Source organism: Chlorocebus sabaeus, chromosome 2 (genome assembly GCF_047675955.1).
Source record: "Chlorocebus sabaeus isolate Y175 chromosome 2, mChlSab1.0.hap1, whole genome shotgun sequence".
Taxonomy (NCBI): Eukaryota; Metazoa; Chordata; class Mammalia; order Primates; family Cercopithecidae; genus Chlorocebus; species Chlorocebus sabaeus.
The window spans coordinates 38,190,007-38,214,210 of record NC_132905.1 but is presented as its reverse complement, the minus strand read 5'-3'; the positions used below and the strand labels follow the sequence as shown (position 1 = coordinate 38,214,210).

Sequence of the window (24,204 nt, the reverse complement as noted above, 5' to 3'; positions counted from 1 at the left end):
TCTATTTCTAGGCAAGGTGGAGTAACAGGGATCAGATACATCTGCCCACCTGAAACCAAAGTAAAACTAGACAAAATACATGAAATAGTGGTTTTCAAGGCTCTGGGCGTTGAATGATAAAGGACAGAGATTCCAGACAGATGGGAAACAAAGGTGTGTGATTGCCCTGTGATTGCCCCCAGCCTTGAGAGAGAGTTTTCAGGCTGCAACACAGGGATGGGGAATTAAATTGGAGCCAGGGAACACCATGAGTTGAGGAGACAGCACTAAATGTCAGGGCAAGGTAACCAAAGTGTGTAGGACATTAGTGTGTAGCACAGAGTGCCAGAGAGGAGACAGCTGCCTAGAGAGAAACCCCTGGAGAGCTGTGGAGGCACCCCTGAAACCCCGCAGGATACTGATGAGCACAAGTGTGTGAAGGACGCAAGGCCAAGGAAAGGCCCATCAGGAAGGATTTAGGGAACAGTGCCCGCTGCTCACTGGGTGGGGACTGTCTGTTCCCACCAGCCATGCCGATTGTCATGGGGTGTTGAGAGGACTCAGGGAGGCCTTGCCTCACTAATTGCAAATAATTAGCTTTACAATGAGCACTGGTTGGATTTGCCTAAAAAATTCTTGTGTGAGCAAGACCCAAAAGGATTAAACCATTTCCAAGTAACTCAAGTGTCCCAGAAGAGAGCCCAAGAGGATTTACAGATTGCAAATACATCCAGCACCCAACAAGGTGAAACTCACAATGTCTGGCACCTGATCAAAGATTATCAGTCCTACAAAGTAGAAGGTAATGCAATCCATAATGAGGGAAATAAGCAAGCATAACCCACAACTGAAACCGATGTTAAAATGGGCAGGTAAGTGCAAGTTACCCTAATTTTATTCCATATGTTCAACAAATTAAATAGACCCTCATATATATGGTCAAAAGATTTTTGACAGGAGTGCCAAAACCATTCAATGGAAAAAGGATAGTCTTTTTAACAAATGGTGTTGGGAGAATGAATATCCACATGCAAAAGAATGAATTTGGACCATATACCATATACAAACATGAACTCAAAATGGATCAAAGACCTAAATTTAAGAGCTAAAACTGTAATATTCTTAGAAGACGACATAGGAGAAAAGTTTCATTAACAGTTGATTTGGTGATGATCTTTTGGATATGACACCAACAGCACAGGCAACAAAAGAAAAAATAGATAAATTGGAATTCATCAAAATTAAACTTTTGGCTAGGCTTGGTGGTCCATGTCTACAGTTGCAGCTACTTGGGAGGCTGAAGTGGGAGGTTCACTTGAGCTCAGAAGTTTGAGGCTGCAGAGTGCAATCACTGTATCTGTGAACGGCCACTGTACTCCATTCTGGACAACACAGCAAGACCCTGTCTCTAAATACATTAACTAAACTTTTGTTCATAACAGGACACTATCAAGAGAGTAAAAAGGCAACCCACAGAATGGGAGAAAATATTTGCAAATCAGATACCTGATAATGGGTTTAATATACACAGTATACAAATAGCTTCTATAGCACAACAAGAAAGCAACTCGATTAAAAGAATGGGCAAAGAACTTGATTAGACATTTATTCAAATATATACAAATAATAAGCAAACGAAAAGATGCTCAACATCACTAATAAGTAGATAAATGCAAATCAAAATCACAGTGAGATACCACTTCATCTACACTAGGATAGGTATTATAAAAAAACCCAAAAAAACAAAACAAAAACCAGAAAATAAGTATTGGCAAGGCTATGGAGAAATTGGAGCCTTTATGCATTGCTGATGGAAGTGTAAAATGGCATAGCCACTGTGGAAAACAATATGGCAGTTCCCCAAAAAATTAAAGAATCACCATATGATTCAACAATTCTACACCTGGGTATATACCCAAAAGAACTGAAATCAGGGACTGAAATAGATATTTGTATACCAATGCAGCATTATTCACAATAGCAAAAAGGTGAAGGCAACCCGAATGTCCATTGATGAATGAATAAACAAAATATGACAGAAGATCATTTAACCTTATAAAACGAATGAGGTTTTTTGTTGTTGTTGTTGTTTTTTATTGAGACGGAGTCTCGCTCTGTCCTCTACTGGCCAGGCTGGAGTGGAGTGCAGTGGCTTGATCTCGGCTCACTGAAACCTCTGCCTCCCGGGTTCAAGTGATTCTTGTGCCTCAGCCTCCCGAGTAGCTGGGATTACAGGTGCATGCTACCATGCCTGGCTAATTTTTGTATTTTTGGTTGAGACCGGGTGGTCTCCGCCATGTTGGCCAGGCTGGTCTCGAACTCCTGACCTCAGGTGATCCAGTCGCCTTGGCCTCCCAAAATGCTGGGGTTACAGGTGTGAGCCGCTGTGCCTGGCTGGAGTGAGATTGTGACACATGCTACAACATGGATCAACCTGGAAGACGTTATGTTAAGTAAAATAAGGCAGGCAAAAAGGGCAAATATTGTATGATTCCACTTATGTGAGGCACCTACGGTAGTCACATTCAGAGACAAAAAGTAGAATGGTGGTTACCAGGGGTTGGGGGAGGGGAGAATGGAGAGTTAATGTGTAATGAGTATACAGTTTCCTTTTTTTTTTTTTAGACAGAGTCTTGCTCTGTTGCCCAGGCTGGAGTGCAGTGGTGTGATCTCGGCTCACTTGCAACCTCCACCTCCCAGGGGTTCAAGTGATTCTCCTACCTCAGCCTCCGGAGAAGCTGGGATTACAGGCACATGCCATAACACCCAGCTAATTTTTGTATTTTTACAGACACATGTCACCATGCCCAGCTCCTTTTATGGAGTTTGCTTTTTGGTGTTAGACATCTTTGTTTAACTCAAGGTCACAGTGAATTTCTCCTAGATTTTCTTTTTTTCTTTTTTGTTGTGGAGGAGTCTTGCTCTGTTGCCCAGGCTGCAGCGCAGTGGCATGATCATAGCTCACTGCAGTTATGATCAAGGATCAAGTGATCAAGTGATCAAGGATCAAGATGGGGTTTCACCATGTTTGCCAGGCTGGTCTCGAACTCCTGACCTCAGTTGATCTGCCTGCCTCGGCCTCCCAAAGTGCTGGGAAAATTCTCTACCGAAAATACAAAAAATTAGCCAGGCGTGGTGGCAGGCGCCTGTAATCCCAGCTACTTGGGAGTCTGAGGCAGGAGAATGGCGTGAACCTGGGAGGCGGAGCTTGCAGTGAGCTGAGATCGCGCCACTGCACTCCAGACTGGGCGACAGAGCGAGACTCCGTCTCAAATAAATAAATAAATAGAGACATTCAAGCCAGGTGCAGTTTGGCTCGAGCCTGTAATCCCAGCTACTTGGGAGGCTGAGGCAAAAGGATTGCTTGAGTCCAGGGATTTGAGATCAGCCTGGGCAACAAGGTGAGACACTGTCTCTACAAAAAAAGAAAAAAAAAAAATTTGCCAGGCATGGTGGTGCATGCCTGTGGTTCCAGGTATTTAGGAGGCTGAGGTGGGAGGATCACTTGATCCTTGATCATAACTGCAGTGAGCTATGATCATGCCACTGCGCTGCAGCCTGTGCGACAGAGCAAGACTCTTCCACAACAAAAAAGAAAAAAAGAAAACCCAGGAGAAATTCACTGTGACCTTGAGTTAAGCAAAGATGTCTAACACCAAAAAGCAAAATCCATAAAAGGAGCTGGGAATGGTGACATGTGTCTGTAATCCCAGCTACCCAGGAGGCTGAGGCCAGAGGATCGCTTGAGCCCAGGAGTTTGAGACCACCAGCCTGGGCAACATAGTGAAACCCCTGTTTCAAAAATCAAACAAACCAAAAATTCAAAAAGAACAAATTAAATTATTTACTTAAACTGTTTAATTGAATTGTTTACAATTTGGACTTCATCAAAATAAAAAACCTGTGCTCTTCAAAAGACACAGATTTCAATGAAAACGCAAGCCATACACAGACTAAGAGAAAAATCTTTGCAAAGCATTTATCCGATAAAAGTCTTGTCTGCAGAATACATAAATAACTCTCAAAACTTGACAATAACCCCAAACCTAATATAAATGAACAAAAATTTGAATATCTACTTCACCAAAGAAGATACATTTGTCACCAACAATAACAAATAAGCACATGAAAAGATGTGCAACATGTCATTAGGGACGGCCGGGCGCGGTGGCTCAAGCCTGTAATCCCAGCACTTTGGGAGGCCGAGACGGGCGGATCACGAGGTCAGGAGATCGAGACCATCCTGGCTAACACGGTGAAACCCCGTCTCTATTAAAATACAAAAAAAATTAGCCGGGCGAGGTGGCGGGCGCCTGTACTCCCAGCTACTTGGGAGGCTGAGGCAGGAGAATGGCGTGAACCCGGGAGGCGGGGCTTGCAGTGAGCTGAGATCCGGCCACTGCACTCCAGCCTGGGCAACAGAGCCAGACTCCGTCTCAAAAAAAAAAAAAAAAAAAACAAAAACAAAAACAAAAACAAAAAAAACATGTCATTAGGGAAATAAAAATTAAATCATGAGATGTTATATACCTGCAAGAATGGCTAAAATTAAAAATATTAACCATACCAAGCGTTATTAGGATATAAAGGAACTGGAACTCTTGTATACTGCTGATAGTAAAACGATACACCCACCTTAGAAAAGAGCATGGCAGTTTAGGTTAAACATACACCTGACTTCCTCTGAAGCCTAGCATTTGGTCGGTGGGGACCCACGCGGGTTCAACATGCATATGGAGAAGTGTTATTTCGGTTCGGGGCCCATCTACCCTGGCCACGGCATGATGTCTGTCTGCAACGATTGCAAGGTGTTCAGATTTTAATTCATTTAAATTGGAAAAACGTAGACATGAACTTATCAAATACCGGCGAGAGCTATGGAATAAAACTATTGATGCAATGAAGACAGTTGAAGAGATCAAACAGAAACGCCAAGCTAAATTTATAATGAACAGACTGAAGAAAAATAAAGAGCTACGGAAGTTCAGGATATCAAAGGAGTCAAGCAAAACATCCATCTTATCCGAGCCCCTCTTGCAGGCAAAGGGAAGGAGTTGGAAGAGAAAATGGTACAGAGGTTACAACAGGATGTGGACATGGAAGATGCTTCTTACAAATCTGTAACCATTTCTTTACATACATTTGAAAATGTCTTTTGGAGACTTGGAACTACTAAACTTTTTTTTTTTTTTTTTTTAACATAAGGTTGCTTAAATGAAAAGTGATTAAAATATATCTTTCCTACATTGCTATCTACTTTAAAACATCAGATATTACAGATGTCAGATTGTATCTCAGTGTTAAATCCTCACGGATAGATGTACATATGTAAATCATGAAAATTCTACTTATAACTATAGAAGTGAATGGTGGACGTAAAATGGTTATGCCGTTTGGCTAATGGCATTAGGCAGCATTTGTGTAAAAACTAATGGCGAAAATTCACGGCTAGCGATGTAAAAAATAAAATATTCTTTGAAGTAAGATATTCCCTTTATTAATGTTATAGAAGGGGAGATACAGCAAGGAACTAACAATTTGTATGACAGCATCAAGTATTATTTTAAGTACTTCCTATTTTGATTTATTTGCATCTTAGGAGAGCATAATGGCATTGTTTGATGACACCTAACCATGCCGGACTGTTTTAACCTAGTTTAACCCTTCTGATAGGGAGTTGTGGATGTTGGGGATGAGAACTGAATAATCTTTGCCTGGAATGACATTACACTCTAGGATTTCCACTTTGGAGAATACTCAGTTCTAACTTGTGATTCCTGGTAGAACAAACTTTATTTTTCTAGCCTAGCAATGATCTACAAGCAGAGGAATCCCAGTGCCTTTAAAAATTTATTATGTGGTTTTCTTTTAAGAAAGAAGCTCCTAATTGTTTTTGGAGAGTAGAATTTATGGGTGTAACATCTGTTCATTATTTGCACATAAAACCATTTTAAAAGTAAAAAAATAAGTCCAAAACCATACACCTACCATATGATACAGCTATTGACTGCTTCACTTGCTCATAGCAACTTTATTTGTAATAGCCCAAATTGAAACAACCCAAATGTCCATCAACAGATGAGTGGATAAACAAATTCCGTACAATGGAATAAAAAAGAAATGGACTATAGTCACACATAAGAACATGGATGAATCACTAAGTATGCTGAATGAAAAAGTCAGACAGGCTGAACATGGTGGCTCACGCCTGTAATCTCAGCACTTTAGGAGGCCGAGGTGGGCAGATCACCTGAGGTCGGGAGTTTGAGACCAGCCTGGCCAACATGGTGAAACCCTGTCTGTACTAAAAATACAAAAATTAGCCAGGCATGGTGGCGGGTGCCTGTAGTCCCAGCTACTTGGGAGGCTGAGGTAGGAGAATGGCATGAACCCGGAGGGCGGAGCTTGCAGTGAGCTGAGATTGCGCCACTGTATTCCAGCGTGGGCAACAGAGTGGGACTCTGTCTCAAAAAATATATGTATACACACACATATATATAAATAAAATATATACGTAATAAATATATATAACGTATAAAATATATATACACACATATATAGACACATATATAGCGTAATATATCGTGTATGATTCTCCTTATATAAGGGAGATGCAAATTAATCCATAGTGACAGAAAGATCAGCGGCTTATTGGCGATGGTGTCTTAGTCTGTTTTGTGTTGCTATAAAGGAATACCTGAGGCTGGGTAATTTATAAAGAAAAAAAAGGTTTACTTGGCTCATGAGTTTTTTTTGTTTTTGTTTTTGTTTTTGAGACCGAGTCTTGCTCTGTAGGCTAGGCTGGAGTGCAGTGGCACAATCTTGGCTCACTGGAACCTCCGTCTCCTGGGTTCAGCCTCCCAAGTAGCTAGGATTACATGCGTGTGCCACGATGCCCGGCTAATTTTTGTATTTTTAGTAGAGACAGGTTTTTACCATGTTGGCCAGGCTGGTCTCTAACTCCTGACTTCAGGTAATCTGCCCGCCTCAGCCTCCCAAAGTGCTGGGATTACAGGCATGAGCCACCACGCCCGGCCAGCTCATGAGTTTTAAAAAATGTTTTAAAATTTGTTTTTAGAGATGAGGTCTTGCTTTGTGGCCCAGGCTGAACTTCTCCTGGCCTCAAGTGATCCTCCTGTTTCAGCCTCCCAGAGTGTTGGGCTTACAGACATGAGCCACTGTGCCCAGTCTGGCTCATGATTCTGATGGCTGGAAAGTTCAAGATTGGGCATTTGCTTCTGGTGAGTTCCTTCTGCTCATGGTGGAAGGTGGAGAGCTGGCTGGCATGTGCAGAGATAACAAGGGGAGAGGAGAAGTAGGGGTTGCAGGGAGGTGCCAGGCTCTTTTTAACAACCAGCTTTCTTAGGAGCTAAGAGAGAACACACTCACCTCCTCTGCTCCCACCTCCCCCAATGCACTAATCTATTCATGAGGAATCTGCTCCCATGACCCAAACACTTCCCATTAGGCTCCACCTCCAACACTGGGGATGAAATTTCGACATGAGGTTTAGAGGGGACAAGCATGATGGTGAGAGGCTAGAGGGCAGGATTATACAAAAGGGCATGAGGAAACCTGAGTATGATCACTATCGAGATTGTGGTGATAATTTCATGGGTGTATGTATGAAAACTTATCAAGCTGTGCAGTTCATTTTACATCAATTACAATTTTACACACACGCACAGCCCTTTCAAAAGGCGGCTATAGTAGAGAGGTTGGAAGGACAGATTCAGAAGTCTGGCTGTCCCAGGTGAACGCTACTCCATCCATCATGGGTGCCTCTGCGACCACCTCTGTAAAACGGGGCTAATAACAGAACCTGCCTCAGAGGCAGGTTATCTTGTAACATATCCAAGATTAAATGGGCTAACTCATGGAAAGTGTTTGGAACATCAGAACACAGGAAGTACTCCATAAATAGTAACAAGCACCTTTCCCATTGCAGATGAGGAACTGAGGCTTAGGGTTAGATAGGGTGGGAGGTAACAGGCCACTGTTTTGGTGTGCTTCACATCCCTTACCATGGGAAATGGTTCTTTCCTCATCAACCATTCCAAGTAATCCTGGTGGGGCTGAAATTCGCTATATCCAACACCGTCAGGAAAAGTGGCCCCAGATCATACTCCATCGCCCTGGATATAGTGATTGGTGCAAGACATGCAAATAATAATCCAAGCTGGGCCAATCAGAAATGTTTCCTGAAACTTCTCTATATTGAATAAACTGAAGTGGGGAGGGACATATTCCCCTACTCCAACCCCCTGGCATACCCAAGTGGATCATGTAAGCCTGGAGTGATTGACATCCTGCCCTCCCTGCCTCACCCATCAGGAGGAAGACTGTGGATAACAGGACAGAGGGAGGCCGGAGAGGAGCACAATGGAAAAGGCGAAAGAGCCCTAAGGCTACCCTTTGAGCCCCTGGATCCAGTCAGACCTGAAGCAAAATAAACAAAATTCTTGACGACTTAAGAACCAATCAATTCATTTTTGGACTAAAACCAGTTTGACCGACATTTCTATTGCTTGCAATTGAAGAACTGGGTTTTGTAGAGTGAGATAGGCTGACAGTAAAACACTGAAGCTGGGAATCCAAAACCAGATCTCACTGCTACCAAAACACACTTGATTGCCATTTCCCGCTTGTGGGATCAGAAGAGCAAATGACTGCAATTTAGTATGGAAGGGCTAGGCAATGGACTTGTACCAGGCAGGGAACAGCAGCGGCTTGAGCCCTGGAGGAGTCTGACATGAGAATGAGCTTCGGGGGAAACTATGCAACTAAACCCACTCGGGGAAGGTGTCTCACCTCAGACCTCCAACCCCTGCATGAGACTCAAGACCAAACAGTAGGACAATGGCATATTTATTTACAATTGGACCAAAAAAAGGCATACAGGCATTTAATTAAAAATAATAATGATGATGATTTAAAAAGTCAGAAAAATTGATGATCTTTGAACCCTTTATGAGGTGTCCATTTCCCATTCCCCCTAAAAAGAGAATCTCTTAGGGAAAAAGAAAAAAAAATCCAAGATTTGAATGAACAAAAGACTCCAATATCGCTCTCTACTGCTTGGGTTCCCTTTTCTCCAACCTGATGCTTGGTGGATGCCGCCTGGTGCTGCAGTCACTGTGAGGCAAGATTGAGAACTTCACTGGTTTGATGGGTGAAGCTGGTAGGGCCACCGGGAGAATGTGGGGCAGTGAGGGAGGGCGTCTTCCTAGCATCACCAGCATCCTGAGCTTTGTCTTGTGTTGGGAGCCCCACAAGGGCTGCTGCAAGGGTTAGCAGCTGCTACTTGAACCCTAATCCCTGGGTGGATTTGGTCTCTTGTAACTTAAGAGCAAATGTTTGTGATGACATGCACAGGTGGGCAGAGGTTAAGAACAGGGGTCTATGGAGGAGCCAGGCCATCCACGTGAGCCCCTTCTTTCTAAGTTGGCTTCTTGTCCATTCCTGGGGATTGGGGAAAGAATGACAGAACTTACCTTCCATCTTCCTTCTCACAAGCAGTGTTTTGGGTGTCCCCAAAAGGAGGAGGCAAGAACTCAGGTGTCGGGTGGAGGGGATAGGGCTGGCTAAAGAAGTGAGTATGACCCCGGAGGCCAGAGAGGGCAGGGAGAGAATGCCCGGCCGCTTACAAGAGGGGATCTGTGATCTCTGGGCCTCCCTGTCCTGCCTGAAGTTGGCCCACTGCCAGCACACCTTGGAGAGTGGTACCTCCTGGGGAGAGGGCCGGGGAGCGATCCTGAGGGGTAAGGACCCTAGCGGCCTTGGCCATCCCTTCCCAGACACAGACAAGTGGATGCTTGGCTTGGGAAATACTTGGCCCCAGGTCCAGGGTTTCTTGGCACAAAAACAGTTCACTGCAAGTCTCTTCTCTTCCTCCTTGTTGGTCCAGCAAACTCCGGCTGCTCTGAATAGGGGTGATTCCTGCTGTCTGGGGAACCTGGCCCCCAGTACTTCCAGGGGATTTTCTTGTAGCAACTAAGACTTGGGTTTGCTCCTGGTGAAAAGATGACCCCGAGGCCTGGCTGGAAACCCTGCCTTGGGCAGCCCTGGAGGAGGCTGGGGAGAAGAGGGAAAGAGAGGTCTGGCAGAGGTTGGCTGGCACTGAGGGTGCTGTCCAGGCTGGAGCTGTGCTTTGTCGTGGCCTCCGTGGTGAGGATGGGCAGGGGGAGGCTCGGAACCTCACTGAGGCTCTGGCATGTCCTCTTCCAGTTAGTCGCAGGGTGGCCAACAGCCCTGAGGAACTGAGGTGGAGACAGTGACCAAAACCCTTATCTCGGTGGATTTATCCATCCTGGATCCATTTGTTAAAACAAAGAAGAAAAAAAAATCCAAACCAGAAATACACCTGAATAAACAGGTCAGAGAGTTCCTGTTGGAGGGAACTTTCTTAGCACTGAAGAAACAGCAACCCACAAAAAACTCATCCTCCACAGAACTGGAATAAGATGAAGAAAAATGCAAGATTATCTACAGTCCCTCCCGCCCCCTATGCAGCCCCAGGATCCAGGAACACTGTGCCAGGAGTTACATTCCAAACGAGCAGGAGTTATTTTATTTTGCGTGCCTGCAGTCCCCCACGCAGGGTGGCTTCCTGTCCGAGGATGGAGCGGGCCTGGCTGTGGTCCACTCCAATCAGTCTATCTTCACGGCAGCATAGATCTTGCGAACAAACATGTAGGCTGCATAGAAGCCGATGGTGCCCGTGAGCAGCCAGAAGGACAAGACCATGAGGGCCGTGTAGCCAAAGTAGAGGAGAGAGGGGATGAACTCCACGATGTCTAGCTGCGGCCGCGAGCAGAAAGAAGACAGGGTGCATGCTTAGTGCCAGGCTGCATGGCAAACTGGGGCCCCACCCTCACTGATATCATGGGGAAACTGAGGCCTGGCCAGGGGAAGGGGTGTGCTCCAGTGGGTGGCAAGGGGCAGGCAGGGCTCCTGGGCACAGCTCTGCTTCATCTGGACCAGGCCTGTGTATTGCCCTAATGCACACAGCCTCAGGGGCCAGGGTCAGAATGCCACAGGAGGAATGGCCATAGCTGTGCCCTTCCTGGTCCCCCCCAGTCCCTGGATCAGTATGGCAACACTCCTGGATGGCTGGAGCAGCAGTCAGAGTGGGTGGGGCAGTGGAAGGGAGGGGTGTCCAGGATGCCCAGCTGATGGGTGACCAGGACCCCCATCAGCCCGCCTCAGCCTTCATTCATTCCTCTCTTCCCCAGAATGCTTGTCACTTCTGTTAGCATCTCACAGAGATTTTGATCTTGGAGCATTTTGGACTCCTTTTTAACTGGGATAGAGTTTAGAGGCTGGGCGGAGATGCTGGGGATCTGTGTTGTGTTATTTACAAATGGAACTAATGTGGAACCTTGGTATCAAGATATGCCCAGGGCCTGAGTAGGGCCTGTCCCAGGACTCACAGGCAGACACATGGTCACGGAATGCCAGCAGCCCAGAAGAAAACAGTAAAGAAACAAAGAAAACAATATAGGTCACCATTTGAAGCCCTCTCCTAAGCCTATGGGGTGAAGGTCATGTTTTCAGGCTCAGCCCTGCAACTCTCCCTCTACCCCTTTGCTTTAAAGGGACAGGATCTCCCTCTGTTACCCAGACTAGAGTACAGTGGCATGATCACAGCTCACTACAGCCTCACCCTCCTGGGCTCAAGGGATCCTCGTGTATCAGCCTCCCAAGTAGCTCAGACTATAGGTGTGTGCCACCACACCCAGCTAATTTTTATTTTTTCTAGAGATAATGTCTTGCTCTATTGCCCAGGCTGGTCTCAGACACTTGGCCTTAAGTAATCCTTCCACCTTGGCCTCTGAAAGCGCTGGGATTATAGGTGTGAACCACGCACACCCAGCCTCCATCTCTTCTTATATGCATTCTTGTGGCTGGAGGTGGGGAGAGGAGTGGGGGAGGGACAAGGAGCAGAACAGTGGTAAAAGGAGGTAAGGGATAAGGCAAAGAGGCAGAGATGGAAAGTTCCTCATTTTATACATAAGGCACCGGGGCTGGAGGAAGAGATGTTTTGAGTAGAGCAAGAAGACTGGAGCAAAAGGGAGGAAGAACAAGAGGCTGTGATGTGATCTCTAGTTTTTGTCTAACCATGTTCCTTGTCTTCCATCTTCCAGATGTTTTGAGGAACACACTCAAAATACCTGGTCCCATTGGGGCCATCAATCCTAGCACAAAATAAGCCAGCTGCGGTGGCTCATGCCTGTAATCCCAGCATTTTGGGAGGCTGAGGCAGACGGATCACATGAGGTCAAGAGTTTGAGACCAGCCTTGCCAACATAGAGAAACCCTGTCTCTGCTAAAAATACAAAATTAGCCAGGTGTGGTGGTGTGCACCTGTAACCCCAGCTACTCAGGAGGCTGAGGCAGGCGAATTGCTTGAACTTGGGAGGCGGAGGCTGCAGTGAGCCAAGATCGCACCACTGCACTCTAGCCTTGGCAACACAGCGAGTCTCCATCTCAAAAAAAAAAATCCTAGCACAAGACCTAAGCCAGTCTGCCTGAATGTGTTATGCTATTGGACCTGGAAAACAGTGAGCACTGGGCATGTCACCCGAGCAGAGCAGTGAGGGTATTCACTGGCTGACGTATGATGGTAGAGGAAAGATAGTCTTTTAGCTCTAGGGCTGCAAAGCTGGAAAGAGTAGACTCTAGGGCTGCCACTGGCCATCTTTCTACTTTGTGAAAAGATCTTGCCTGTAGACTGAGGTCAAAAAAAGATACACAGGGCTAAGGTGTGGGCACAGAGCCCTGGTATGTATGTGTGCGTATTTTTATTTCTATTTTATTTTATTTTATTTTGAGATGGAGTCTTGCTCTGTCATCCAGGCTAGAGTGCAGTGGCACGATCTCGACTCTACAACCTTCGCCTCCAGGGGTCAAGCGATTCCCCTGCCTCAGCCTCCTGAGTAGCTGGGACTACAGGCATGAACCACCACACCTGGCTAATTTTTTGTATTTCAGTAGAGACGGAGTTTCACCATGTTGGCCAGGATGGTCTCGATCTCCTGACCTCGTGATCCACCTGCCTCGACCTCCCAAAGTGCTGGGATTGAGCCCTGATATTTTTGAGACCCTGGATCTAAGTATGGTTGAGGCTAGAACTCCAATTTCTTAGTCTTTCCAGTTGTATCAGCAAATACATTCTTTTTGCTTAAGCTACTTTGAATAGTTTTAGTCACTTGCCACTTATGAGAGTTCTGATTAATATGGGCTATAGAAGAGGGAGATTAGATTTGTTCTAGATGATCCCAGAATTAAGACTAAGGTCTAAAGATGGAAGTCACAGCAAGGGAGACTGCAGTGTGAATCAAGACCTTGATAATGATAGGAGCTGTCCAGAAAGAATGGAAGTGTCTTCTCTGTTGCTGGATGTAGGCGAGCAGGGGTCTGCAATCTTTTACTTAAAGGGCCAGATTGTGAGTATTTTAGTTTCTGCAGGCCATATGGTCCCTGTCGCAACTACTCAACTCTGCCACTGTAGTATGAAAGCAGCCATGGACAGTATGTTAATGAATGACCATGGCTGTGTTCCAATAAAAATTTACAGAAACATGGGGGCTGCAGTTTGCTGACCCCTAAGCCGGCGAATCATCTGTTGAGACTGTTAGAGAAGAAGGGCACAGTCACCAGACTGGAGGCAGGGGTGCAGCACCACACTAAATGATCCTTCTAGTCTTTTCCAACTTGATTGTTTTTGGGAAATGGCATTCCCAGCTTCGATCAACTGACTACAATTCTGTTTTGCAAATACGCCTGGCTGCCGCAGAGGACTGCTTGCTTCCGGGCTCTGGAGACCCAAAGTACAGCAGGTGAGAGTAAGTCTTGAGTGTTAGTTCTGGAGGTGAGGGGCCCAAGAGGGCTGCTCCAAATTCCTCTCAATGGCTCATCTGGTTTGTGTATCATGTATGAATCTAGTAAAAATGTCGTGGGGACATCTGTATTCTTGCCCATGCCTCTCTCTGGGGACAATGGGCTCTGTGAGTTGCCCTAGTCAGGTAAGCCTGGCTCCCTCTTATTATTGGGCCACACATTACCTCTGTTGGGTCACAGAGCAAGGAGAGCTCCAAGATGCCTGCGAAAAACTTTCCCATCCTCTCCTTACTCTGCAGGATTGAACAGTACTTGTGTGAAGAAGAGGACACCTGCAGAGACAGGACGCCTGCAGCCCTAAATTTGGGTTCTACTATTTAGACTATTTTAGCATTTTGTGCTTTTATCTTTATTAACTCCTTTCTACTTTTCTTCTTTCATGTTACTCTCATATTTTCCTTTCTCCCAAAGTGTTATTAGTCCCTCTTATTTCCTGTGAAGACCCCTGCAGGTGACATACTGCTTTCAAGTCCTGCTTTGGCCATGGCTATACTTCGTAAGTTTCACAAGTATTATTCACATTGTCACGTATCCTGATGGCCTTTGTCTCCCAAACATACAGAATACAGATTCTTTCTTTCCTACTAAGATCCATCTTCTAGAGCAGGAACAGTTCTAGGTGGCTTTGGTCCTCCCCATTCTGGATGGAAAAGGAAGATTCAGGCACTTGGGTTTTTCTCCCAGAATCCTCCTCCTGACCTTCCTACCCTACGAGGACTAAGAGGACCTCCTCAAGGAGGGCAGTACCTTGTTAACGAAATAAAAGATGGCATAAACCAGGACGTAGAATGCAGAGCCCCCGGAGACTAGGAAATTTCTCCACCACCAGCGGTAATCCTGAGGAGGAAACAGAGGAAGGTCAGTGTTGTCCTGGGGCAGAACCCCTTCCTACCAATTTCACAGTTGCTTGAGGGGCTGAAGACTCTGGTAAGAGCAGTAACATATAGGGTGATGGAAATATTTCACAGTTTGACTGTGATGGTGGTTCCACAACTGTATGCATTTCTAAAAACCATAGAATTGTGGACAAAGAAGGGTGAACTTTACTGTTTATACTCATTAAAAAAAAAAATCAGGCCGGGCGCGGTGGCTCAAGCCTGTAATCCCAGCACTTTGGGAGGCCGAGACGGGTGGATCACGAGGTCAGGAGATCGAGACCATCCTGGCTAACACGGTGAAACCCCGTCTCTACTAAAAATACAAAAAACTAGCCGGGCGAGGTGGCGGGCGCCTGTAGTCCCAGCTACTCCGGAGGCTGAGGCGGGAGAATGGCGTAAACCCGGGAGGCAGAGCTTGCAGTGAGCTGAGATCCAGCCACTGCAGTCCAGCCCGGGATACAGAGCAAGACTCCGTCTCAAAAAAAAAAAAAAAAAAAAAAAAAATCAACAAAAAAGTAATTAACATTTCTCCAGCAAACGCTTAGCACGTGGCAGGCCCAAATTTTTTTTTTTTTTTTTTTTAAGACGGAGTCTCACTCTGTTGCCCAGGACGGAGTGCAGTCGTGCGGTCTTGGCTCACTGCAACCTCCATCTCCTGGGTTCAGGCGATTCTCCTGCCTCAGCCTCCCAAGTAGCTGGGACTACAGGCACATGCCACCACACCCAGATAATTTTTTGTATTTTTAGTAGAGATGGGGTTTCACCGCGTTAGCCAGGATGGTCTCGATCTTCTGACCTTGTGATCCACCCACCTCGGCCTCTCAAAGTGCTGGGATTACCGGCGTGAGCTACAGCATCTGGCTGGCCAGCACCATTTTAAGTGCTATAGATGAATCCACTCACTTAATCCTGAGAGCAGCCTCCAAGTTAGGTCCTCTCACTCACCCCATCATATGGAGGAGGAATGGATGGCACAAAGTTAAGCAACCTGCCCAAGACCCAGAGCTACTCATGGAGGAGACAGGGTCCCAGCCCAGACTGTTCATCCCAAACCCTGGCTTCACCCACTCTGCCAATGGCTAGTCCCCAGAGGGAGGACAGGCCACCCAGTGTGCATCAGCCTGTTGGAGAAACTACTACTGGAGTGGACCTGGCACTGGCAAATCTACTGTCCTTTCATCTAGCTGTGGTGAGTACCCCACACAACTAAGCTGGAAGGTATCTCATTAGCCCCAGGGTACAGTTAAATACATGGAGGCTGGGAGAGGCACAGTAACGTAGAGCTCAGAACCAGAAGCAAGGGCCACATGAAGAGCTCAGACCCAGCCTCTCCACAGAGCCTCACCAACCCGTTCAATGCTGGATCCAGTTCTCCCTCCCCCGCCTCCTGGCCCTGCTCTCCTCACCTCTGCACACAGCTGGAAGTACACCATGACGATGCTGATTTGTGAACAGGATACCACCAGGATGATGAAAACAAGGAACAGGAAGCCAAAGAGGTAATAGAACTGATTCTCCCAGATAGCCTGCGGACACACAGTGGGGCTTCAGTTGGCTTGCCTACCCTGCACCCCTTCCCCTGGCACACCAACCTGTCACAAGGGCAGGAGTGGACACATCATCCTGACACTATGAGGGCCTGTGGGCCTGGCATGTGGCTCTGGCCCCTCCTCCCCAGAGCAGGGGGTGAGCCACGCTGTCCTTAGGGAGGGGCCGGGGCTTGACTGACCCTGCTCTGGGTGGACTCCAGCGTGAACTCAGCAAGTTGTAGAAAATAATGATTCCTATCCAAAGCAAAATTACAGAGCAGCCACCACCACTCGAGCAGCTTACCAAGCGCTAGGCCTTGTGCAACATGCCTCATATGCAGTTACTACATGTGTGTCTATGAAAGCTTGGCCTGGTAGAGCTAAGAAAGTCAAGGATCAGAGAAGCTGGTGACTGGCCCAGAGCCCCACAGATGAAACAGAGGGGGCCTCCCTGGGGAGCACGCATGGGCTTTGGCACCACGGGCAGCCAACACCTCCTCTGACCCTTCTCCCAGGCAAACCTGTGTGGGTGAGGTAGTCTCAGCAGGGAGGGGCTGGGCCACTACTCTGGAATAGCAGATACATGTCCGGTACTGACTTGGTACAAGGTACCATCTGGGCTGGGCCCCGAGCTGGGTCAGCCACACTTACATGGCTCTGAAAGGCCTTCCTACCAACTTTCACCTTGGCACTCTTTGGGAGGAGTCATCATCACCACTACAACAGCATTTCCTGAAGTCAAGCACTTTTACAATGACTTATTCCAACTTCACAATGACCCTGACAAGCAGGAATCCTTCTGTCCACCCTCCTAGGAACTATGAGTAACACAGAGAGGTAAAGACGTGCAAGGACCCAGAAACGAAAGCAGGTGCAATGATGCTATCGGTCATGGTGGTGAACGACTAAAGTACTACTGAGGCAGCTTCTATTTACCAAGCCCTACTTTCCACACACCAGGCACCCCCCACACACACCGCATGTCTCATTTAACATTTTTTTTTTTAGACGGAGTCTCACTCTGTCGCCCAGGCTGGAGTGCAGTGGTGTGATCTTGGCTCACTGCAACCTCCGCCTCCCGGGTTCAAGCGATTCTCCTGCCTCAGCCTCCCGAGTAGCTGGGACTACAGGCACGTGCCACCACGCCCGGCTAATTTTTGTATGTTTTGGTAGAGACCGGGTTTCACCATCTTGGACAGGCTGGTCTCGAACTCCTGACCTTGTGATCCACCTGCCTTGGCCTTCCAAAGTGCTGAAATTATAGGCGTGAGCCACTGTGCCCAGCCTCATTTAACTTTCAACGCTGCCCTGACAGCGAAGGCTGTTATCCAATTTCAGGGTGAAGAATGGGGCTCCGAGAGGTGAAGTGGCCCATGTGAAATTTCTCAGGCAGCAGGCAGCAGAGTACCCAGGTGGAGTGAGAGAGACCTGGCTAGCAGTGGTGGAGGGGTTGGGGAGGCCCCAGTACTCACACTGAAGATGAAGAAGAGCTCGATGAACATAGCGCCAAAGGGCAAGATTCCAGCCATGAGGATGCTGCCGCAGAACAAGAGGTTAACACTGTTAGAGACCAGGCCATCAGGAAGCCCCAAGCTCCCTCCCAAGCTGGCATGACGTGAGATCGCCTACACAAGTGTGGTGGTGCTAATTCTTCTGGCATATTTCTGTACTATTATAATCTCTTGAGAGGTAGGCAGGGTGGGCATTATTCTCATTTTATAGATGGGAAACTGGGGTGAAGAAAGGTGGAGTGACTTGCCCGAGGTCCAAGTGATGGTCTTAACCTGTCTCACCATACCCTTCCATCCTTCCTCGTCCTTGTCCTGGTTCCTAGGACGACACCAAGTCTGCCTACAACCTGGTCACCTTGATCTTAGAGTGAAGCTAAGCTTTTATAAACTCTATTAGAGCCGGCTGAAGCAGCAGGAACTCTGGTTGCTGCACCCTTCTGGTGGGGGGTGGCTACCCTCTTCCATGCCCCCCTGCTCTTCCCTCTGCTGGAGGACTCACCCCACAAACCGGTTCATGTACCACCGCTGCTCGGGGATCTGCCGGGGAATCTGGTTGGTGCGCACAGGGTTGTCATATGGCTGCTTTCGGAAGCCGAAGTAGTAGCCCAAGTAGACGAGGGGCAGGGAGATCCCGAACCACATGCACAGCAGAGCTACCATGGTGGGAAAGGGCACCTGTGGACATGACGCCATGAGGCCCCCACGAAGCCCTGATGCCCGGGATGGGGGCTGCGCAAGGGGGAGGGGACCTTCTGGGCTCCATGGAAGGAGAGGCGACTTGGGCAGCAGAAGCACACTCCCTGCCCCCATCACAGGGCTCCTGGCCAACATCTCTTGGGGCTGGCCCCAGCCCTGATCTGGACTCCCAGTGAAGAAGGCACCTCAGCATCCCAGAGGAGCTCGCCATCCAGGGAGGAAGGAGGGGAGGAACAGGAAGGAAGGGACTGAGAACGTGAAGAGGAGATGAAGAGGTCAAAATGAAGAGATTACATGTGGCACATTATGTGAAGAAAAAAAGGGAAAAAACAAAATTGTACAAAGTGCTCCCAATCTTGTCAGAATAAAACTCCATGATATACTATTAAGTGTAAAGAGGAAGATATAAAACTATGTGTATAGAAGGATTCCATTTTAATAAAAACACAACATAGTCGGTCCTCTGTATCCACAGGTTCTGCATCTGTGGATTTAACTGCAAACAGAAAATGTTCAGGAAGGCCGGGCATGGTGGCTCATGCCTGTAATCCCAGCAGTTTGGGAGGCTAAGGCGGGCAGATCACTTGAGGTCAGGAGTTCAAGACCAGCCTGGCCAACATGGTAAAACCAAGTCTCTACTAAAATTACAAAAAAAAAAACAATTGCCAGGCACTGTGGGGAGCACCTGTAATCCCAGTTACTTGGGAGGCTGGAGCAGGAGAATCGCCTGAACCCAGGAGGTGGAGGTTGCAGTGAGCTGAGACCTCACCACTGCACTCCAGCCTGGGTGACAGAGTGAGAGAGTGAGACTTCGTCTCAAAAAAAAAAAAAAAAAGAAAATGTCCAGAAAAAAACCCCAAAAACAAAAAACAGTAAAATAAGCTGGGTGCAGTGGCTCATGCCTGTAATCCTAGCACTTTGGGAGGCCTAGGTGGGCAGATCACTTGAGCCCAGGAGTTTGAGACCAGCCTAGGCAACACAGTGAGAATGCATCTCTACGATTTTTTTTTTTTTTTTAAATAGCTCAGTGTGGTGGTGGCACCTGTAGTCCCAGCTACTCAGTGGGGCTGAGGTGGAAGGACCGCTTGAGCCCGGGAGGCAGAGGCTGCAGTGAGCTGAGATCACACCACTGCACTCCAGCCTGAGCAACAGAGTGAGACTCTGTCACAAAACAAACAAACAAAAACAACAATATACAAATTAAAAAACAATACAGTATAACAACTATTTATATAGCATTTACATTGTATTAGGTATTTTAAGTAATCTAGAGAAGAGTTAGAATATACAGGATGTGTGTAGGTAAATACTATGCCATTTTATATATGGGACTCGAGCATCCTTGAATTCTGGCATCTTCAGGGGTCCTGGAACCACTCCCCTATGGATACCAAGGGATAATTCTATTTATTTATACTTGTGCCTGGAAAGGCCTATACCAAAGAGCTAACAATACTTTCTTAAATGGGATATGGGGGATTAGAATTGATTTTTCATTTTCTTCTTTATCCTCTTCTCTATACTTAAGTTTTTACAAGAATCACATAAAAAGAAATAAATATATAAAGTGTTTAGAACAATATTACTACAAAGCAAGAACCATATAAATGTTTGCTGTTATTTTATAAATTTTAAATTACAGAATTCTTTTGTAAGTATATCTATAAAAAGGAAAAAAGACAGAAAGAACATATATTAAAGACCTACACTGTATTTATCTCTGGTGAGTAGATTTGGGGTTATTTTAAATTTCTTCTATAACTTCTCTGTACGTTCCAAAATTTCTACAATGAATGTTTATAATGAGCAGTTGGTAACTGGGAGGAAAATGCTCAAAGGGAGAAGGAACGCAGGTATAAAAAAGGGGAAGTGAGAGGAAGGGCATGACTGTGTCTTGAGGGTGGCTTCCTAATTGCTGGGAAAGAAACCCCTCCTCCGAGTGCCTGCACGTGAAGCCTCATGCGAGGACCTTTACCGCCACCCCCAGGTGGAGGGCAGGCGGCTCTACCTGCTAAGGCTAGGATAGCAAAATGCCTGCCCCATCTCAACTGCAGTCCTGCTAATTGACCAAGACCCCATCCCCCCTCCCCACAACTGAGTTCAAAATCCTACTCAGTAAGTCTTGGACAGCTGCTAGTAACACACTGGGCTAGGGTTGGCAGGATCCCAATTCTAAGGGTAATACAACCTGATCCTTCCTTTCCTCTCCTCTCCACTTGCAGGGGCTGGTGCTGAGGGGCAGGGACACTGAGGAGGACAGGCTTGCTTTGGGATACTGACCTAATAAACTCACACTGGGAAGCCCACTCTTGGTTAAGACAAAGGGAAATTTCCCAGTTGGCCCCTGGACTGTGGAAACCTCCCTTTAGAGAAGTGGGCTTGGGCCAGTTGTCTGAAAGATCTCACAGGAAGGCCAGGGCCAGGGCATGGCACACCAAGGGCAGGGCTGGGGAAACCCCAGATGGCCCTCTGCCCTCATGGCTGGGAACATAACTTTGGGGACTCAGAAAAGGGAAGGGAATGGCAGGAAGTGGCTTTTGGGAGTGGGGCTGAGTGCAGCTGGTCCTCGCTTGCTGGGGAGGGGCTGGGAGGGTAGGGGAGACACTTACCGCTCCTGATGAGTGCTTTCCCCAAATGAAGCAATTCAACACGAAGCAGATGCCAAAAACCACACCAGGGTACAGAGTTGCCGTCTGAAGCAAGAGGGGCCAGGCTGAGGAGCAGCATCCAGGGAGCTCCCCAACCTGTCCCAGTAGGGCCCCCAGACCAGAAGCTCTTAAGCCCTCCTTGTCTTTCAGACTCAGCTCAAGCATCATTCCTTCCAGAAAGTATTCCCTGACCCTCAGACTGAGCAGGGCTCTGTCCTATGCCCTCTCAGGTCCCTAAAACTGCCCCTTCTTGCTCTCATCCCAGTTTGTAATTACAAATTTTGGCTACCTGATCAATATCCACCTATCCCCAAAAGACTGTGAGCTCCTTGGGAGGAGTGTATCTACCTTGTTCTCTGATGTACTCTCATCACTGAGAACAAGGTAACTACTCTGGCTGGGTGCGGTGGCTCAAGCCTGCAGTCCCACACTTTGGGAGGCCGAGGTGGATGGATCACCTGAGGTCAGGAGTTTGAGACCAGCCTGGCCAACATGGCAAAACTCCAACTCTACTAAAAATACAAAAATTAGCTGGGTATGGTGGCACACGCCTGTAGTCTCAGCTACTCAGGAGGTTGAGGCTAGAGAATTGCTTGAACCCAGGAGGCAAAGGTTGCAGTGAGGAGAGATCGCACCACTGCACTCCAGCCTGGGCGATAGAGCGAGACTCCATCTCAAAAAAAGAAAAAAAGAAACAACATGTTAACTACACTATATATATATATATATGTAAATCTTTTTTTGTTTTTGGGAAAAAAAAATTACTTCCAGAATCGCTTGAGCTCAGGTGTTTGAGACCAGCCTGGGCAACATGGTGAAACCCTGTCTTTACAAAAAAGTAGCCAGGCGTGGTAGTACGCACCTGTGGTCCCAGCTACTTGAGAGGCTGAAACAGACGGATCGCTTGAGCCCGGGAGGCAGAGGTTGCAGTGAGCCGAGTCACGCCACTGCACTCCAGCCTGGGTAATAGAGCGAGACTCTGTCTCACACACACAAAAAAACCCCAAAAACCAACTTTAACAAACCACATATGTCTGGGCCCCAACCCAAACCGCCTAGAAGGATGGTGAAGTGCTGAGTCTTAGGGGTGGCAGATGCTGGGTTCCTATGTACCTTGTCTCACCTAATCCTCACTGCAAGTCTGGAAGGAAAGTCTACCATTATTCCTTTTAATGAGGACACTGAGGCCTGGCAATGTTAAAGACTCCCCCCACCTCCACGTCACCCAGTCTCCTGAAGGTGCAGCAGAGTTGTATAAACCCAGGCAGTCTGAACCCAGAGCCCATGCTCCTGACTTACTGCAGTGTATTCTAGCCAGTCAGAATCTCTTGGGTGGGGTCTAGGCACAGGGATTCTAGTCTAGTCAATGCCCAGAGTTAAAGTTGAGCCTTTTGCTTCTATTTTCTTCAGAGACAGGGTCTCACTGTGTCACTCAGGCTGGAGTGCAGTGGTGTAATCAGCTCACTGCAGCCTCAAACACCTGGGCTCAAGTAATCCTCCCACCTCACCTGCCTGATTAGCTAGGACTACAGGCACATGCCACCACATCCAAGTAATTTATTTTTGTAGGGACAGGGTCTCACTGTGTTGCCCAGGCTGATCTCAAACTCCTGGGCTCAAGTGATCTTCCTGTCTTGGCCTCCCAAGGGACGGGGATTACAGGCGCAAGCCACTACAACTGGCATGAACCTTCTTGCCACACTGATCACCAGGCCAGGGACTGCTGTGGCATCCTGAGCTTCCAGGTGGGTCACTAACCACAATGATGAAGGCCCTCTGGAACCTGACGCTCAACCTCCATTGCCAGTTTCATCTTTGGCTCACAGCCCTGCACCCAACAACTGGTCACTGTTCCTGCACATTCCTGTCTCTGGGCCTTTCTGCATAGGTCATCAACACCTCAGAGGATCCATTTCCTGAGGGCTAACGCTGTACCAAGGTCCTTATGTGCAGTTAACCCTAGCGATCTTCATTGGAGAGATGGGGAAACTGAAGCTCAGAGGGCTGTTGAAAGTTACCAACCAATGAAAGAACAGAGCCAGACTGGGATCTAGGCCATTCTAGAACCTTAGGTCCCACTGCTGGCTGCATCCCTTCATCTGAAATCCTCCTCTCCAAGGCCCGGCTCAAAGGTCACCTCCTCCTTTCCTGTGTGTTCCTGCATGATTCTGTTGTGTAGCACAGAATTCCTCATCTGCCTTCCTGGCTGAAATTTACTGACTGGTCACCATGCTAGGTAGGAAAAAATGCTCCAGGGAGAAAGGCAGATCCCTATGTAGAGAACGACACACCTGCCCCTACTTAGCTCTGCCAAGTGCTACTTAGGTCTCATGAGGGCTGTAGGAGGTGGGGAAGGCAACAGCCTCTAGAGTACTGATGCAGGAGCTAAGACTTAAAGGATGAGGTGACACCAGCCAGGTGAGAAATAAGGGTGGTGTGGCCCAGGCAGAGGGGATGGCACAGACTAGGCCATAGGAGAATACACCCACACTGCTGCGGGCTGTTGGAGATGACCCCCTGTGGAGAGGCACCAGGTAAGGCTCAGAATCTTGCAGGGAGACCGTGAGAGCCAAGTGAGAGGCAAAGATGTCTGAATCCTTAAAGATGCAGAGATGGGGGCGGGGGCGTGGAATTCATGGAACATTCACAGAACATTTGGTAGGAAGACCCTTAGCACTTGATGTCTGAGAAGGAATGAGGCACGTGGGAGAAGGAGGACAGGCCACTCCAGGTTTCTGGCTTGGGGGGCCTGGATGAATGATGGGCTCACTAGATGCAAGGGGTGGTTTGGGGGAAAAAGACTGGGTTTGGTGTGGGATCCACTGAGCGAAATCCTGGAGGGTATCTGGTGACCTCGTCAAGGAAGAACCTTGCCAGGAGGCAGTGGTGGGTTTTACTCCTCTCTAGATCCCTGGCTCTTGGCATATGGTAGCCAGAGAAAAATGCTCAAATCATCAAGAATTCAGGACATTGGCTGGGCACGGTGGTTCACGCCTGTAATCCCAGCACTTTGGGAGGCCGAGGTGGGCGGATCACCTAAGGTTGGGAATTCGCAACCAGC

At 47.5% G+C, this 24,204-nt stretch overlaps 1 protein-coding gene across 5 annotated transcripts in view; it reads right to left on the bottom strand.

Annotated features, from left to right (window-relative positions):
* Positions 1 to 8,830: 8,830 nt before the first annotated feature.
* TM9SF4 (transmembrane 9 superfamily member 4) overlaps positions 8,831 to 24,204 on the bottom strand; it is a 56,927-nt gene continuing 41,553 nt past the window's right edge. For all 5 annotated transcript variants that reach the window (XM_008020402.3, XM_037982898.2, XM_073007813.1 and 2 more), the window contains 6 exons: positions 21,105 to 21,188; positions 18,299 to 18,474; positions 17,761 to 17,824; positions 16,166 to 16,285; positions 14,629 to 14,718; positions 8,831 to 10,779 (listed from right to left, as the gene is read on the bottom strand). In XM_008020402.3, the coding sequence (XP_008018593.1) occupies positions 10,630 to 10,779; positions 14,629 to 14,718; positions 16,166 to 16,285; positions 17,761 to 17,824; positions 18,299 to 18,474; positions 21,105 to 21,188 (684 nt within the window). In that variant the 3' untranslated portion in view covers positions 8,831 to 10,629. The remainder of the gene's footprint in view (positions 10,780 to 14,628; positions 14,719 to 16,165; positions 16,286 to 17,760; positions 17,825 to 18,298; positions 18,475 to 21,104; positions 21,189 to 24,204) is intronic.